General features: G+C 43.3%; 1 protein-coding gene and 1 long non-coding RNA gene across 3 annotated transcripts in view; one reads left to right on the top strand and one right to left on the bottom strand.

The window, feature by feature from the left end:
* LOC121929935 overlaps positions 1-7,645 on the bottom strand; it is a 27,404-nt gene extending 19,759 nt beyond the window's left edge. Inside the window, exon 1 of one of the 2 annotated variants that reach the window (XR_006103776.1) lies at positions 7,371-7,645. This is a non-coding gene — a long non-coding RNA (uncharacterized LOC121929935). Of the gene's footprint in view, positions 1-5,361; positions 5,451-7,370 lie in introns of those variants that run through there. The other variant, XR_006103775.1, reaches the window with a different exon arrangement.
* MYOG (myogenin) lies at positions 5,073-18,419 on the top strand. Its single transcript, XM_042465968.1, has 3 exons — positions 5,073-5,739; positions 14,529-14,610; positions 17,548-18,419. The coding sequence occupies exons 1-3, from the start codon at positions 5,182-5,184 to the stop codon at positions 17,658-17,660; spliced, it is 753 nt and encodes a 250-aa protein (XP_042321902.1). The 5' UTR covers positions 5,073-5,181; the 3' UTR covers positions 17,661-18,419.

Raw genomic sequence — 18,419 nt, 5'->3', positions numbered from 1 at the left:
TCCACAGAGGCCGGGAAAGGGAGGGGGCTGCCCGCGATTGCGGCGATCGCGGGTGCTCTCCTCCCTCTTTCCCGGCCTCTGTGAAGGCCAAGCATCCACAGAGGCCGGGAAAGGGAGAGGATTCCTCCTCTGCTTGGGCTCCGTGAAGAAGGAGCGGAGAAGGAATCCTCGCTGAGTGGAGGGATTCTTTTCCCCTTGGGCTCCGTTGGCAAAAACGGAGCCCAAGGGGAAAAGAATGCCTCCTTGGGGCGGATTCCTTCTCCGCTTGGGCTCTGTGAACGGAGCCCAAGCGGAGAAGGAATCCTCCCCTCAGCGAGGCTCTTTTTCAAATGTAGGATAAAAAAAAAAGGTCCTACATTTGAAAATTTTGTCCTACATTTGTCCCAGTTTGGAGGTCCTGACTAATGGCAACCCTACATATACCTTCAAGTTAATGGTATTGCCGTGGGCACACACATGGCACAACAATATGCCAACATCTTCATGGCTGACCTGGAACAATGCTTCCTTAACACCTGCATCCAGAAATCTTTCTTCTACCTGATGTAAACTAGTGATATCATCATAATTTGGACTCTTGGAGAGGACTCATTCAAGACATTCCACCAGGATCTCAACAACTTCCACCTTCCATCAATATCAGCCTGGAACTATCAACAGAACAAGTTCACTTTCTGGCCGCTGCCATACAGCTACAAGACAGACATCTAACCACCACACTAAATCACAAACCCACCAACCACTATACATTCTTACATCTCTCCAGAGCCATATTTTACATCCAAGCTCTCTGATACAATCACATCTGTTGAGACCCACATGACGGAGATGTCAAACTTAAGTCTATAAAAGATTATGCTACCAACTTTTTCTCGTAGAAGATTATCGCACACAACTTATCCTGTCTTCCTCGAAGGGATAGATGTATGTTTAACTGTCAATGATGAATCTTACCACATTCTCCCACGGCCGGGCATATGCAGCCCTCATGCAATCCAGGCTTATCTTGCAGATTTTCAAGGACAGGCTGCATATAGGCTGCCTACGCCCAGCCATAGGAGAATGCAATAAGATCCGTCATTGACAGTTAACTGCACGTCTATCCCATCGGGGATAAAATGGAATAAGTCACGTGAGATAATCTCCTTAGTTAGCCTCAAAGGTGTTACACAATGCCTTTGCATACTGGTCCATACTGAAACAGTTATGTCTTTGAATTCTGCTTCCTGGAGTGTGATTCTCTACTTTTTTCTGTAGAAAATGTGGGAGCTATGAAAACAGCAAGAGGCTCCATTTCCCAGGCGCCATTTTGTTCTACCATGTTTACATTGTTAAGACCATGGTTTAAATTGTTAAAGACACAGTTTCACCAAGCTGTGGATTTTGTATCTGTGAGGAGCAGAGAGAAACTGAAAACTTTTGCTTTCATTTTAAAAACAAACCAAAGTTCCCTCTCCTGCCCAAACTCAATGAACTGTGTTTTGTCCTAACCAGACTGGGTTAAGGCAAACAGGAATTAAATTGGGGCTTCAAATCCTGTTTGTTGTTGTTGTTGTCATTTAACTATCTCTGGTTAGAACAGACTTCAGTACCCTGAGCTGGAATACAATTCAGAAATTATACTTTGAACTTTCACTCCCCTTTTCACATGTAAAAGAGGCAGAAGGGGAAGGAGAACATGAAAGACTAAGAGCTGTACATTTTATTTCTAACCATCTAAAACAAGGTGGTGTGAAGTGGGCTGTTGAGTTGTGACAGTGTATCAGGACACAAAGCTCAATGAATGACACTTGCAAGATTATGTGCTATTAAAATAGGACACAAAGCTCCTAAAATGTTGACAGATTTTCTTACTCTACAGCAGTATGGCATAATTTGCACTTACTGAAATTTGCTGTTCTATACAACTATTTTATTGGTCTGGTCCTCCACACAACTAGTACATGAACATGTGATATGTGTAACGTGTTATGGACTAGAATGATGAATTATTGCAATTGATTTGAGACAGTAGATTTGTTTTTCTGAGTGACATATATCTATGTTGGGACATCAAAGCTACTTCAGTGGAATACAGCTAAAATTTGCATAAATTATACATAACATACATTCATACATTCATACATACATTCTCAAACCAGTGGCATTTCTGAGCTGTTTAAATTTAAACATAAAATCCCAGTATTGACTGGCAGCTCAGTTATGTACTTCCAAAAAAGGCCCAGACTTCTCTGATGGATCCCAGGCTGGTTTGACTTCTAACTGCACAGGGGCAAATTTGAAACATGCTAGAAATCTGCCCAAAGTCCCTCCCTATTAAGACTGTGGGCTGAGAAATGTGAGTAAAATAGAAAGTCCCTTCTTGGTGGGGGATTTTGAAAGGGAAAATGTTACCACATTTTGGGGGACAGACATTCTTTCCATTGACCAGTCCCTTGGCTGGTATTTGACCTGGAACGAAGCTGTACTCAGGGCAGATGGTAGGTAGACTCTTTAAGTGGTCAGTTCTGTGCACATCAAGGCAAATGTCCTACTGAGCAAAACTTGGTAAAGTAACCTTTTTTTACTTTTAACTCCCCCAAAGGCTAGGAGATTCTAAGAGTTGTAATCCAAAAAGGTAACTTTTCCTAGCTATGTTACTGAGTTCAACAGTATTTTCTAAGGAACGGTTCACTTGCAGATACTGTTGGCTACAAATCTCAGCAGGCCTAACTAGCATTTCCAATGGCGATGGAGCCTTGGAGGTCCATGCCTTTATCATTTGGATGCCACATGATTCCCCCCTTTGTACTATATAGTACAGCCTAGACCTGCAAAATCAGAACAATGTTAAGAGAAAGTGAAGTAGAAAGCCTCCTTTGGATTGTGGTATAATGGTTAGATTTAGAGACAGAAGTCTTGTGTTAAAATTGTTTATCAGCCATCAAGCTCTGGGTGATTTGGGGCATACTCTCTGTTCTGTTCTATTGAACTGGGCTGTTGCATGGATAAAATGGGACCAGCACATGCACTGTGCCTTGTATGGGAGAAAGGTAGAAATGAACAATTATGAATAAATGACTTGTACTCTTGTAACCCTTATTTGCTCAGAATATTTAACAAGCACACAGAGTGGCTAATAAAATGTCCCTGTGTATCCTCTGGTGTGCAGAACTTAGAAAAGTTAACTTTTTGTACTATACCTCCCAGCGAGCATGAACACTGTCCTCAGTAACTTTTCCAAGTTCAGCAGGTGTGCCATCTTCTCACTTTGTGCCCCTATTTCCCTGTCTTTCAAGGGAAGGTTATAATGATTTGCAAAATAATTTCAAGCATTAGAAGCTAAGCATAGCTATTTCTGCCAGTAATGACCAAGCAGATAGCATTAGTTGATTACTCTTTCCTGTATCCCATCCTTGCTCTTCACCTTATGAAAAAAATGTCTTTGTAAAATTGTAAGAACTGTGCTGGAACAAATCAAAGTTCCATCTTGTCCAGCATTTTGTTCTCATCATGGCCAGCCAATTGCCTCTGGGAAGCCCACAAAGTGGGGTGTGAATGCAGTGGCAGCCTCCTGCTTACTTATGTTCCCCAGCAACTGACTGTCAGAGATATAGTGCCTGTAGTGCTGGAGGCAATCTGTTGTCATCACAGATAGTAGCCATTGGTAACTTTCATTTTCTTTGTTCTGAACATCCAACTGCAGTTTCAGACACAGGGTGGCACATCTGTGTTCTGTATGGTATCAAGAAATAATGATACAGTAGTGCTAAAAATCATTTCCATGTTTTTGCGCTCTAGTTGTTGGGGTAAAGTAGCATTTGTTACCCTTTCTTGGTTATACATTACTCAAATTCAGTGAAGCAATAGTTCCCTTTTAAGAGGACATGCACCTATTTTTGTGGCCATTCCACACCTTAAAGTCTACCAATTAAAGAAAAACTGTTGTAGTTGCTGTCATCAGTTTCATAGTCTACTAGGTGTTATCAACTGGATGATGTTGATGATATCTCACCTTTCCCCCATCACACTGCACAATTCTTCTTTGCTACATGTGCATTTTCCTTTTTTTCTTCAACATATCCAAGACAACTGGAGTGCACCCAGCTGGGGGAGGCTAGTGTAAATTAATGAAATCCTAGTGCACATTTATATGAAAAAAGACTATCCTGGAAATGACTTGGTCCCAGGTCATTCAGTGCTTAAAAACAAACAAACAACAGCATCTGGGATTCAGCACTTAATTTATATGGCAAATAATGTCATTAATTTTAAAAGACACACGCGCCAGTCTCCCAGCCCCTGCAGGAACTCTGGTAGCTGTATGGTGGACCACTGAAGTTTCTGGATCACAGAACACAATACAGTAATCTAGCTGGAAATGTCTGGAAATTTAATTATTTTTTTGTCTAAGATCTTATTTTTGGCCTAAGATGTTCCTGATGTTATAGCTCAATAATGGATAAGTTTTACCTGTTGGTTATTGCCACCCGTGTGGCTGTTAAAGACACTTTTTTGTCCAATTTTTAAAAGGTACCAAAATGGACCAAAAGTGTATTTAATAGCCACACAGGTGGCAATAAACAACAGGTGAAATTTATCCATTATTGAGGTATAACATCAGGAAAGTTTCACCTGCTGACTTTCTGCTTCTCACTTCATAGAATTCCTTAGAGTCCACAACGAAACGGTGGCAAAGAAGCATACCACCTAGGCCAAAGCAGAGCTCAAGGTGCCAGAAGGTGAGCAGTTCTTCTTTGTCTGAGGAGAACAAGTGGACCTGCCTTTGTGCCTATATCTGTGGCTTGCTCCTTTCCAGAATGGGATGGGAGGCCTCAAAGCTGGCAGGGAGCAGTAATTGAAAGGAGCAGATGAGACAGGAATGCCGCACAGAGCTGCCAGCTAAGGGAGCTGACTGATCATCAATATCATTGTAGGAGAGCAAGTGAAAATAATCCAATGGAGCTGTTGTTTGAGAGGCGGCTGGACTTCTCTGGAGCACATGCCAGATCCTCTACCCACCCCCACCCCCGCCCCACTTTAGCCACACCACTGCCCCAAGCAGCAGGCTAATCCCCACAGGGAGAGTACATGAAATCAGATGGACAAGTTTTGATGCGAAGCAGCAGCTTAGGGCAAGCTCAGGTTTCCTGGAGGTTTGCTATATTTATCTCTGTGATTTAATGCCCGCACAGGGTTTAAATGCCACCAAGCAGTTGGTGTGAGAGGCCTGCGTTTCACTCCCTAACACAAGCTCTGCCTTGCCAGACGCTCACCATGGAACTGCTAGAGACCAACCCATACTTTTTCACAGACCAACGGTTTTATGATGGGGAGAACTACCTGAGTCCTCGCTTACACGGCTATGAGCAGGCAGCTTACCAAGACAGAGCAGCTGTGAACCTGTGTCCTGAGGGTAGGGCTGGGATAGAGGAGAAGGTCTCCTCAGTCCTACCAGACCACAGTCCTGGACAGTGCCTGCCTTGGGCGTGCAAAGTATGTAAGAGGAAAAGTGTCTCCATTGACAGGCGCCGTGCTGCCACCCTGAGGGAAAAGCGCCGGCTGAAAAAAGTCAACGAGGCCTTTGAAGCTCTGAAACGGAGCACTTTACTGAACCCAAACCAGCGGCTTCCCAAAGTGGAGATTCTGCGTAGTGCCATCCAATACATTGAACGCTTACAAGCTCTGCTCAGTACCCTGAACCAACAGGAGCGGGACCAGAGGGAACTGCGCTACTGTAACACCAACAACCAGCCAGTGGTAAGTGCCATGGGGAGGGTACATGCTGCCCATCACACAGCCATCAGAGATAGGAGCAAAGTGCTACTGTGCCAGCCTCTCTTACAGAGTGAGTAGCTTGACCTCTGGGCCTTCAACAATATGTGCTCAGGTGCCAAGCTGATAGTGAACTTTCTAGCTCCAATGATTGACTGCCACTCTACCTATACTCCCCAACAGCCATATAAAAGTAAAATGGCATACAACTATTTGGGGTTTTCTGCAGATGTTATTACACAGGAAGTAGGATGCACCAGTTTACTATGGTATCCTTCAGATATTGTTGACTTTCCCATCAGCCCCAGCCAATGGTTTAGAAATTATGAGAGCTGTAGTTCAAAATCTATGATTTATACAATACCACCTGGTGGGTAATCTGGCATACACCATGTTTCCCATTGCATTCTGATGACTTATGTGCCTTAAGGCAACTGAATAGGGAACTTGAGCACTCTTAGAATTTGATACAGGTGAAAAATTATTTCCATTCTACATCAATTTACTGCAATAATAAATAAATAAATGCCAGTATCATGTTGCTGCATGTCTTCATAGCTCTCATGATCCCAGTTGACACAGACAGAGAGTAGATTTCTAGAATATGCTAACATTTCTTTATTGTGTTTTTGTACAATTGCAATAGTGACTGTCCTAGTATGTCCTCCTTAAATTAATTGAGCACATGAAGTGCAATTCGCCTATACCTTCAGTGCAGTAGAATTATGGCAATATTCACCTGGCTATAAGAGTATTGCACAATGAAGAATTTTTCAGTAGATGTTTTTGATGCATCCTTTCTTGTCTACAGAGAAGTTTATCAAGATCAGTAGCAGGACAATCATTGATACCAATAACCCCAGTGACCAGTGGATGGAATTTTATTCAACAGATGGCACCTCAGAAACAAGTTCTAATACACATGCCAATGAGAAAGGACTTGCAAGTTGGACACCTGTTGAGTTCAAACCGGTTACCATTTAAAGATTCACAAGGGCATTTGGGTACAAGCCTGGACCTTCAGTTCTAAGGGATAGATAATTAGAAGATAAATGGATGCCTGAAAAGCATTCTGGGCTTTTCCTATGTTGAGGCTCCCTGGAAGCTGAGGGGCTTTCCCAATGTTTATTTCAAAGCATCTTTTCTGAACTTGCCATAATTTGTGTTACTTTCTCATTACAGTACAAATGAGGAAAACCATTGTGGAAAACAAGGGGGGGGGGGGAGCAACCAGAAAGGCAAACTCCAACAGCAAGAGTGGACAAATGCACTCCCCCAGATATTGTTGGGCAGCAAATCTCATCAGCCCTAGACAGCATAGCCAATAGTGAGGAACACTGGGAGTTGTAATCCAACATTTGGAATGCTACCTCTGGGTTGTAGGATTGCTCTTTCAACTTTGTACAATTTTTTTACATTTTTTTTACACTAGCTGCTATCTGAAATCAAAACACATTCTTTAGTGCCGGTAATAGCTTATTCTTGACCTTTCACTGACTTGGGTGGGAACAATTCTTTTTGTGTTTGTACATCTTTGGGGAGGAGAAAATTAGTAAAGTTTTCTAGAATTTGTAATATTTAATAGATTGACTAGACACCAAAGAGAAGCATCTTACCTTTAATGGGATCATTCTAATTCCTCTGCCCCTTTTCTCCATTTTACATGGTCAAATTTTTAGCAAAATAATTGCTCAGCCATGAATGAGTAGCTCACACATTAAAGTTGCATTTTTGATCACCAGCAGTGGATGGAGTGATTAAGTTTCATGCATGGGAAATTTGCCACACAAATAATGCATCCATTTTTTGTGAACATTGGGAATCTTAGAATCGTAGAGTTGGAAGAGACAAGGGCCATCCAGTCCAACCCTCTGCCATGCAGGAATACAGAATCAACGCACTCCCAAAAGATGGCCATCTAGCCTGTTTAAAAACCTCCAAAGGAGGGGACTCCACCACTCTGAGGCAGCGTATTCCATTGTCAAATGGCTCTTACGATCAGGATGTTCTTCCTAATGTTTAGGTAGAATCTCTTTCTTGTAATTTGAACTCATTGCTCTGTGACCTAGTTTTTGGAGGAGAAGAAAACAAGTTAGCTCCATCCTCGATATGACATCCCTTCAAATATTTAAACATGGCTATCATGTCACCTCTTAAACATCTCATCTCATGTCCAGCTCCCTAACCCACTTCTCATAGGGGAGTTTCCAGACCTTTCACCATGTTGGTCACTCTCCTCTGGACTCGTTCCAGCTTGTCAATATCTCTCTTGAATCATGGGGCCCAGAACTAGATACAGTATTCCAGGTGATGTCTGACCAAAGCAGAATGGAGTGGTACTATTACTTCTTTCAGTCTAGATCTGGGGTAGGCAACCTTTTTGACCCGGGGGCCGGGTTGCTGTCCCTCAGACAACTGGGGGGCTGAAGCCAATAAATAAATAAATATATTTTTTTTAAAAAAAATTATATAAATAAATAAACCGGGACAAATGTAGGGCAAAATTTTCAAATGGAGGACACTTTTTTTTAAAAAATGGCAACACGTGAAAAAAATTGCTGATTTTTAAAAAAATGTTAATATAAATGCATGTTTCTGAGGCTTCTATAGACAATTGCCCCCCTTGCCCTCTTGCCCGCTGCTTGCCCCCACTTGCTCCCCCTTGCCCGCCACTTGCCCACCTCCTCCTGATAGGCCAAAGGCCCTGGCAGCAATCAGCGGCAGGACCGGGCTGGGGCCGGTCCCAATAATAATAATAATAATAATAATAATAATAATAATAATAATAAATTTTTATTTATATACCGCCCTTCTATAAACCAAGGCGGTGTACAACATACAGTGGTACCTCGGGATACGAATTACCCAGCTTACGAATTTTTCGGGATACGAAAAAATCCCATAGGGATTTATTGTTTCGGCTTACGAAGGTTTTTTCGGGTTACGAAAAAACCCCGGCGCTGTTTTAAATGGAGCCGCGGCAGAGCCGCGGCTTTTTCTCCATTAGCGCCTATGGCAATTCGGGTTACGAAGGTTTTTCGGGTTACGAAATTAGCCGCGGAACGAATTAATTTCGTAACCCGAGGTACCACTGTACATAAAATACATGGCATATCATATACATATACATAAAACACATATACCATATAACTAAAACACAATCCATTAAAACATTCCGGCCAGCTGCCACTGCTGACGTAGAGGGGGGGAGAGGTTAATCGGGGCTTGCATCAGGGAATGCTTGCTTAAATAGGAAGGTCTTCAGCCCCTTTCTAAACTGGGCCAGGGAGGTGGCCGAGCGGAGCTCAGTGGGCAGAGAATTCCAGAGGGTAGGGGCCGAGATGGTAAAAGTCCTCTTAGAAGTAGAGGTTAGCCTGGCCCCTGGAACCCTCAATAACTGCTGCCCAGATGTTCTGAGAGTGCGGGGCGGATTGTATGGGGAGAGGCGGTCCTCGAGATATCCTGGGCCCAAGCCATTTAGGGCTTTATAGGTAATAACCAACACCTTGTATTGTGCCCGCAAGCGGATAGGCAGCCAGTGCAGATCTTTAAATACTGGTATTATATGACTGGCTCTGGATATGCCAGTAACCAGTCTGGCTGCCATATTCTGTACTATTTGTAGCTTCCGGGTATGGTACAAGGGTTGCTCCATGTAGAGCATGTTGCAGAAGTCCAAGCGAGAGGTTACCAGAGCATGTACTACCGTTTCAAGGTCCCTCTGGCCCAGGTAGGGACGCAGCTGGCGTATCATCCAAAGCTGATAACAGGTGCTCCTGACCGTCGCATCCACCTGAGATGTAAGGTGGAGCGACAAGTCAAGGAGCACCCCCAGACTGCGTACCGAGTCCTTCACAGGAAGCGTGATCCCGTTCAGGACAGGTGGAACCACCGCCATCCCTGGGCCAGGAGAACCTATCACGAGCACCTCTGTTTTCTCTGGATTCAGAATGAGTCGGTTTTCCCTCATCCAGCCCATTACTGACTCCAGACAGGCCACAAGAGGAGAGATGCCATCCCCAGTCACTGCATCAGTCGGAGACATAGAGAAAACTATTTGGGTGTCATCAGCGTACTGATAACCCCGCGCCCCATGTCTCCGGATGATCTCTCCCAGCGGTTTCATGTAAATGTTGAAAAGCATGGGAGACAGAATGGCTCCTTGAGGGACCCCAGATGTAAGGGCCCAATTATCAGAGCACACGTCTCCCAGCTGCACCATCTGGAACCTCCCAGAGCGGTAGGACTGGAACCATTGGAGCGCAGTGCCCCTGATTCCCACCTCTGCTAGGCGCTCCAGAAGGATACCATGGTCTATGGTATGGAAAGCCGCTGAGATGTCTAAGAGCACTAACAGGGACACACTTCCTCTGTCAATGCCCAGACAGAGATCATCGACCAAGGCGACCATGGCCGTCTCAACCCCGTAGCCCGCCCGAAAGCCGGTTTGAAATGGGTCCAGATAATCCGTTTCATCCAAGATCGATTGAAGCTGGATTGCAACCGCCCTCTCGATCGCCTTCCCCAAAAATGGCAATAGCGAGACTGGCCGATAATTATTATGCATCAGGGAGTCGAGGGAGGGCTTTTTAAGCAGCGGTTTTACTACGGCCAATTTCAAGCTTGGTGGAAATTGCCCTTCCCTCAAGGATGTATTTATAATCCGGTGTAACAATGAAGTTACCACCGGTCCCCCCTGAGCCGCTAGCCATGAGGGACAGGGATCGAGAGAGCAGGTTGTCTTCCAAACACTTCTAAGGATCTTGTCCACATCATCGGTACTAACCAACTCAAACTGATCCAGTTTAATGGAGTCCACGGAGGTTCTGGATACCTCTTCTCTAGGTTCTGCCCTAATGCCGGCGTTAAGACCTTCGCTTATCCGAGAGGTTTTATCTGCGAAGAAGTTGTTAAATTGGTCACAGCAGGCCTTAGAAGGTTCAAGGATCTGGTTCGGGGCGGGAGGGAGCTGAGTTAGCTCCCTGACCACCCTGAACAACTCTGCTGGACACGACTCCGCGGACGCGACATGAGCACCATAGAACGAGTTCTTAGCTGCTCGTATCGCCTCTCCGTAGTCCTCCAAAAGGCGGTCTAGGAGAGCCTTGTCGGTTAAGCGTAGGTGTTTCCGCCAGCGATGCTCTAGCCGTCGCAAGACCCGCATCCTCGCCCTGAGATCTTCCGTGTACCAGGGCTTTCGTTTGGAAGCAGGTCTGAGAGGGCACTTGGGAGCGATACTGTGTATAGCCTTAGAAAGACCGGTATCCCAGATACCAGTCAAGGCATCAACAGAGTCGCCGTCATTTCCAACCATGTGCCCCTCTAAGGCTTCCTGGAACCTTTTGGGTTCCATCAGCCTTTGAGGGTGGACCATTCTAATAGGTCCACCACCCCCGGGGGGGATCTGGGTAGAAGCCTTGATTTTCGCCTCCACCAGGAAATGATCCGTCCATGACAGGGCGGAAATATTAGTTATTTCCACCCACGGATTTTCCGCATCTGTACAAAAGACCAGATCGAGTGTATTACCTGCAAAATGCGTTGGACCCGAGACCAATTGGGACAGGCCCATGGCCACCATGGTATCCATGAATTCCCGAGCCGCACCGGATGGAATATAGTTGGCCACGAAGGGGATGTTGAAGTCACCCAGGACAAGTAGCCTGGGTGTTTCCAACATCAGCTCCGAGACCAACTGTGTCAGCTCGTTAAGGGAGTCTGTTAGCGCATGGGGTAGCCGATACACCAACAAAATCCCTAGACTGTCCCTGGCCTTCAGGGTCAAGTAAATACACTCGATGTAGGAAGTTTGACGGATGTGGTTCCTGGTGAGAGACAAGGTGTTCTTATGCACCAAGGCAACCCCCCCCCGCCCACCTAACCTGGACTGGTCCTTCACTGAAAACCCAGCCGGGAGGGCCTGAGCCCACACAGCATCCCCCTCAGGCCCAAGCCAGGTTTCAGTAATGCAAGCCAGGTCACAATTGCTATCTGTTAGCAAATCGTGGACAATGTGGGTCTTGTTGTTAATGGACCTGGCATTGCACAGGAGCAGAGACAGGGTTTGTGGCACGGTTGGAGTGACCCTCAGGTCCTTTTGGTTAGGAGGGGGACAGGAAGGAGAGGTAGATATTAAGCATCGATCTCGCCTTCCTCTGTAACTCAAGTCCACACTCCTACCGCCATACCTCCCCCTGCCCCACACCACTTCAATGGGAGCTCCGCTCGTGCAGGAGTTACCCTCTGCCTCCCCAGCCGAAGCATTTCCCACATCCATATCCTCCCCCTCCCCCTACTGAACAGCAATATGAGCAGAGATATGACACAACAGTCATTAAATGCTGGCGTGCGCACGCTCCTCTTGCTCTTGCGCCGTGGGCCGTAGGTTGCCTACCCCTGGTCTAGATACTAAACTTCTATCAATGCAGTCTTGGATTATATTGGTCTTTTTCTAGCTGCTGAATCATACTGTTGACTCAGGTTTACCCTGTGGTCTACTAAGACCCCTAGATCTATTTTGCATTATTGTTGTCAAACTAAGTGCCACCCATCTATGCATTTCAGTTTTTTCTGCCTAAGTGCTGTAGTGGTAGCCAAAGTACCATGAGTATCAACGGGTTTTTGTGTGGGAAAATTTGCAGACCATTTCATACTACAGAATAATAGCACTGATTCCACTTTAGCTGCCATGGAAACATCCTGTGGAATCCTGGGCTTTGTAGTTTGCTGAGGCAATACTAGCTGAGAAGTCTAAATAATTAATGCAACCACAAATCCTAAGATTCCATAGCAGACATGGCAGTTATAATGGAATCATAATGCTATAACTGTGTATTTGGAAAGGGACCTAGTGGCAATAAACAACTCCTCTGGTCATTCCTGTCTCATTTGTAAGCTTGTCTTCTGAATCTGTCAGAGCAGAATGAGAACCACTCATTTAGTATCAGTAGGTTACTTTTTGTAGGCCAAATGTTCTCATACTGCAAAAAAACAAAACAAAAAAAAAACAGCTCTGATTTGAGAAAAGAAAAAGAGTTATAAATAATAATAATAAAAAATTTATTTTTATACCGCCCTTCCAAAGATCAGGGCGGTTTACAACATATTAAAACACAACATAACAATACAACAAGATTAAAAACAAATAATACAAAAACTGCATAAAACCCCCGATAGCCAATCCTCTTTGCCACAAAAGAGGAAGGGAGGCCCACTGGACTTAAATAAAGTAATAAGTCTGGATCTTGGAGCTGGTTTCAAGCTTTATGTCCTTTGTACATGCCCTCGCTTAGCCTCCATTCCCCATCTCGCAGGGCTGTTGTGTTGAGGCGGGCGACGCGCGTCGGAAGAATTCCGTTTGATTTAATAAATAATAATAATAATAAAAAACAAAGGTCTTCGAAATCTTATAGAAGCGGGAGGCAAAAGGGACTAAAACGAAAGAGGCAGAGGCTAATCTTGGCCTGTGAGGAGATGGAGGGAAAGGGCGAAATGAGAGGCCGCGGCCTAGTACTAGGCTAAAGCCGGGCGCTCGCGTAGCCCCTCAGGGCCGCCTCCCCCGGCTTCAGAGCGGCTCCTCCTCCTCCTCCTCCTCCCAACGGCTAAACCGATGAACAGCTACAGGTGATATTCTCACTCTATTCCTTATCTGTCCCCCCTCTTGCATATCCTACACCTATGGCTATATGCACAGACCTAGGCTGTTGCAGTATTGGCACTGGATTCAATCTCACAGGTCTTTCCTTCTAATGTACATTTAGAGCATGTTATGGCTTGGGAAGAAAATAGCAAATCACAGCTATATCAGAAAGTATTGTTTGTCTTTGTATTGTTGTTGCTCCTTTGGATTCAGTAAAGGAGTAACTTCTTGGAAAAGATCCTCCTTAATAAAACCAAATATTTAAATAGCTCATTTCATGTGCATGCTGGTGATGCAAATGTGCAGCTACACTTTTACATCTTACTCTGTGAACAGAATCAATGTAGCTGCATTCACTCAGCTTGTACCTCACTATGTCAGTCCAGGCTCAGGTGAATCAGCCTCCAAAGAGTATTTTACTCTGTACAATAGCAACAATAAAGGGTGCTGTGGCACCTTAATAAACATGTTTGTCTTTAAAGGTACCACAGAAATATTTCTTTTCTTTTTTTAAAAAAAATCAGTCTCTAATTTTTGTCAATCTTGTGAGTGAACTCTCTGAGAATAATGTAATAATGTAATAAAGTTTATTCGGTCATTGACCAGCAAATCTGAGAATAATTTCATAGATCATATACAGGAAGCAATCATGTCAAATACTCTAGCATCCAATGCTCATTATACAACTTTCACAGCTTATGCTGGGCTTCAGATCTTCCACTTCCACTTTAAGGAGGTTGTCAGACTACTGTATCCTGCTGCAGTAGCACCACCTGCCAGAAACAAAGACTTAAGTGCATTGTCTTTGTTGGCCAATTCCTGGACATCCACATTTTAGTTGGGTCTGCCATATAGTGCACCAATAAAATGCCTTTGCAACTTATTTTCATTGACAATTATCTGAAGTATAGAAACAAGTGAGAAACCATTATATATATATATTTCTGGGAAGAACAAGGGATGCAAGAGAGAACTTCCTTTAATCAATGGAGCAGAGAATGAGAGTGCCATGCTGATTGGGAAATCTTGATTATTTCGATTCAAAAAATAAACTTTCCCAAAATATTTTGCAGTCAGAGTTGGAAGCCCTAATACAATTACTGTACTTCTAAAGGCCTCTATCTTCTCATTCCAGGTGGCTAGTGACCATGGACCCAGCAGCACTTCATGTAGTCCAGAGTGGAGCACCCAGCTGGAGTTCAATGCTCATCCTGGAGGTAAGACCATATTGCCCTCTGTCCAATGTCCAATCCTTTTGCTCTTTCAAGGAAAAGCCCCAGCTTACCAAACCCCAAAACTTTTCCTAGATTCCTCTGCTTCCCTCCATCTTTAAAGCATATGTATGTTGCAAACACCTCATTCGATGGATCTAGAAACAATATGTAACTCAAAAACAACTGCAAGGCTAGTGAAAATTGGGATGGCCTCTAGAAAACTACTTCCAGCCACAGGAAGTATACTCTTATCTTAAAAAAAAAAAAAAAAGCAGGGGGCAGGATGGAGAAGAGGTAGGCAAGTGTTCTATGTGGCTCAGTGATCTCCTTACAATAAAAACTGTGTAAACACCTCCTTGAAGTACATCTGAATTAGAATCATTCAGATTCTAAAAGTTCTTCCCTTCCAACAGCCTTTTCAAGTAAAAGTTTTATTTCTACTTATTTTCTAAACACAATGAGTTTCAATAACTGTTTTAACAATATAATTTGTACGTTCACATGACAAATGAGACTGAGCCCTCAAATAAATTTTAATGTTAGCTTTAGAAAATATTAATCAACTCTTGATTCCTATTTACATGCTCATGTTACAGCTGGGGTGGGAATCATGCAGCCGTCCAGATATTGTTGTGATTGCAAAGAACAGCCCAGCAGCCCTAGTCAGAACAGTCAATGCTGAGGATTTGCAGTCCAACAACCATATGATTCTCAGACATCCTTCACCACACACTGCTGCATTCTCTTCTACCTCTGCATTTAGACATGATGGTTTGGTTTGAAACTGAGGTTGCACTATTAGAGTGGCAATGTGTACTATTTTTCAGTTGATAGTCCTGTATCAGAAGTTGTTGTCTGAAGGGGTTTACTTTTTATTAAAACAAAACAAAGTTTGGTTTAAAGATAAAGAACATAAAGAACAAAGAACACAGATTCAAGTTGACCATCACAGCAGATTGATCAGGCACAGGTCACTTAGTCAAAAGCTTCAGCTTTATGGTATTACATTTCTATGTAACATCTATATTGTGTTATAATTACAGCAGTTTTTTAAATGCACATCTATACACATAAATCACTATATGCAAATTTATGAAAAGTAGTATCTTCTTTTGTCTTTTTTATTAATACATATCCTTTTTATTGACAATGTGTATGTTAGACAGGCTGTCATATCAGTCACTCTGTCTTGGGCTACTGTACTGCTGGAAGAAAAGCTCTCCTAGCTCTTAAGAAGAACAGTTCCCCCCTTTAGTTGCCAGTGTATGAAGATGTGTGTTGACTACTCTATAAGACTAAAGTTTGCTGGTTAGAACTAGAATAAAGTTGCACCACTGCAATATCTGTATAAAATTAATTGAAAGTTACTCTAACAGGATTTTTTTTAAAAAAACAAAGGCGCGTTACAGACAGCCCAGAAGGGGCAGTCTTGCACCGCTGCCGGTTGCAGCGTCCGGGAACCGCAGCAGCCAAATGGCGCGGTTCCCGGACGCTGCAAAGAAGGAGCACAAAAATTGCACTCCTTCCTGCGCCCCGGAAGAGACGCCGCAAGTGCTGAAGCACACACTCGCGGCGTCATTTCCAGGGTGCGACGAGTGGACGCAGCACGTCTGCTACGTCAAGATGGCGGCGGCCGTGTGGAACGGCCACCGCCATTTCGTACGGACTCAGCCCGTGCTAGGGTTAGGGGCGTCTGGAAGACCCTTTCTGGAGCCCTGGTGGCGCAGTGGTTAAATGCCTGTACTGCAGCCATTCACTCAAAACCACAAGGTTGTGAGTTCAAGACCAGCAAAAGGGCCCAAGCTCAACTCAGGCTTGCATCCTTCCGAGGTCGCTAAAATGAGTACCCAGACTGTTTGTGGCAAATTAGCTTACTTGCTAATTAGCTTACTTGCTGTTCACCGCTATGATCTTTGGAATAGCGGTATATAAATAAAACATATTATTATTATTATTATTATTATTATTATTATTATTATTATTATTCTAACCCTAGCACGGACTGAGTCCGTCCTAGGGTGCCCGTCTGTAACGGGCCATAGTGTTCTTTTTGATCCTGTTTTTAAATAATACAGGTCAGTTTTAGAAACTTTGGGGGGGAGGAGGAGGATCTCTCTGAAACAAATAAAACATTTTGATAAAGAGTTTCTTTCCAAGTACCTTTCTAGCCAACCCCTAAGGTGTGACCTAACTAGTACCTGTGTGTGAAATTTCTCCAGTACTGTAATATTAAGCTTTTCACTGGTATGGCTATATGTTGGTAAGAAACGAGCCCTGATGCCCATATTTTCTATGAGGTAAAACATATCCTACATCAACCAACCAAAAACGGTGAGGGAGGAGATTCACAAGAACCTCAAAGCTAAAAAGAAATGGTCAGTTTTAAGACAATTTAACAGTAGTATTTCACAATGTATTTTTAATGCAAATTGCAAAATAGTAAAAAAAACCAACAACCACTATCTCCCTCTATGGACTGGGATTGCAGTGAGAAAGTTAAAGTCCTCTTAATCCACACACAAGGATACCAATCTAGTCAACTGTAAAGTAAAAAATAAATAAAAGCATTGCTACCAGTAATCTCTGCTTTGGGCTGCAATTTACAAGTGAGGGACAGTTCTGGAGATGGACTGAGAGTAGAGAAAGAGTATCAAATACTTCAGTTATTCCTATCACCTTGAGAAGTTCTTTATCTGGAAGCAAATCCCTTTCTGGAAAAACAATTAGTGCTGACAAAAACTAATCAGTTGGCTATTAAATATGAGTGCTTCACTATGGGGCTGACATATTTCAGACACACAAGTACTAACCTTGATTGTAGCCAAAAGCAGCTCATGACTGATTTCCCCTTATGATCCTGCCTTCCCAACTCTTGTTCCACAGTGACTATATTCTCAGAGATCATCACTTGCTTAAAGTCATTCCCTATTTTCTCTTCAGATCATTTGCTGAATGATGATTCTTCTGAAGACCGTAATCTTCATTCACTGTCTTCGATTGTTGACAGCATTGCTGTGGATGATGTCTTCCAAGAGGAGAGGTCTCAGAACTGAAGATGCAGAAAACACCCACTTTGCCATCTTTTTCAAACCATCACCAGCAGATTATAGGGTAGAAGACACATGACAACTAGGACTTTACGGTTAGAAGTTGCTCTCCTTACTAACACTGGAAGATGTTCCTAATGGGGAAAGCTCTCCTTCCCAACTAACATTGGATGTTATTTTATTTCCAAAGCCAGTCACAGTCTTTAATCAGTGAAGCCACTTATTCAATTCCATATGCCTTAAAAAATGGTTCTAGACTCACATCCCATCCTGTAAATCAGAACCAAACTAGTGAGAAAGATGCATAATGATCTGGAAATCATTAAATATCTGCCTAGTTTCCAGAAAGGCAGAGTACTGTAATTCCCTAGAGAAACAGATCCAACCTACTCTGGATACGTATTAGGTTGCATTTAGTTCATGAAAAGCATCCTAATGCATTATTGAGAACACTTATGGAGGGTGAGAGAAGGGACACCACTTTTATATGTTAAGGAAGGATTCCAGTGTGGCTTTTTTTTCTTACCTGGTTTTTTTAAGTTTTGTGTCTTTTGGGGGCCAATGGTTATTATTATTATTATTATTATTATTATTATTATTATTATTATTATTTTGTGTGTGTGCAAGTGTGTGTGTGTTTTCTTTGAAAGATGCTGTTTGACCAACTTCTTTTGGCAGTCTGCAATTTCCAGGCAAAGAAGCCACATAAAGTGCTGCCAGTGAAGTCTTTTCTACTGTGTGGAATTGAATTTTTTTGTATTTTTT

The sequence above is a fragment of the Sceloporus undulatus genome, chromosome 4 (genome assembly GCF_019175285.1).
Source record: "Sceloporus undulatus isolate JIND9_A2432 ecotype Alabama chromosome 4, SceUnd_v1.1, whole genome shotgun sequence".
Classification (NCBI taxonomy): Eukaryota; Metazoa; Chordata; class Lepidosauria; order Squamata; family Phrynosomatidae; genus Sceloporus; species Sceloporus undulatus.
Note: the sequence above shows the minus strand (reverse complement) of the source record. Positions and strands in the feature narration are given on the sequence as shown.

Excerpts from the sequence above, each read along its gene's own strand:
- MYOG (XM_042465968.1), top strand. The coding sequence starts at position 5,182 with ATGCCACCAAGCAGTTGGTGTGAGAGGCCTGCGTTTCACTCCCTAACA. Across the intron at positions 5,740-14,528 it reads ACACCAACAACCAGCCAGTG|GTGGCTAGTGACCATGGACC; the intron begins GTAAGTGCCATG and ends TTCTCATTCCAG. Across the intron at positions 14,611-17,547 it reads GTTCAATGCTCATCCTGGAG|ATCATTTGCTGAATGATGAT; the intron begins GTAAGACCATAT and ends TTTTCTCTTCAG.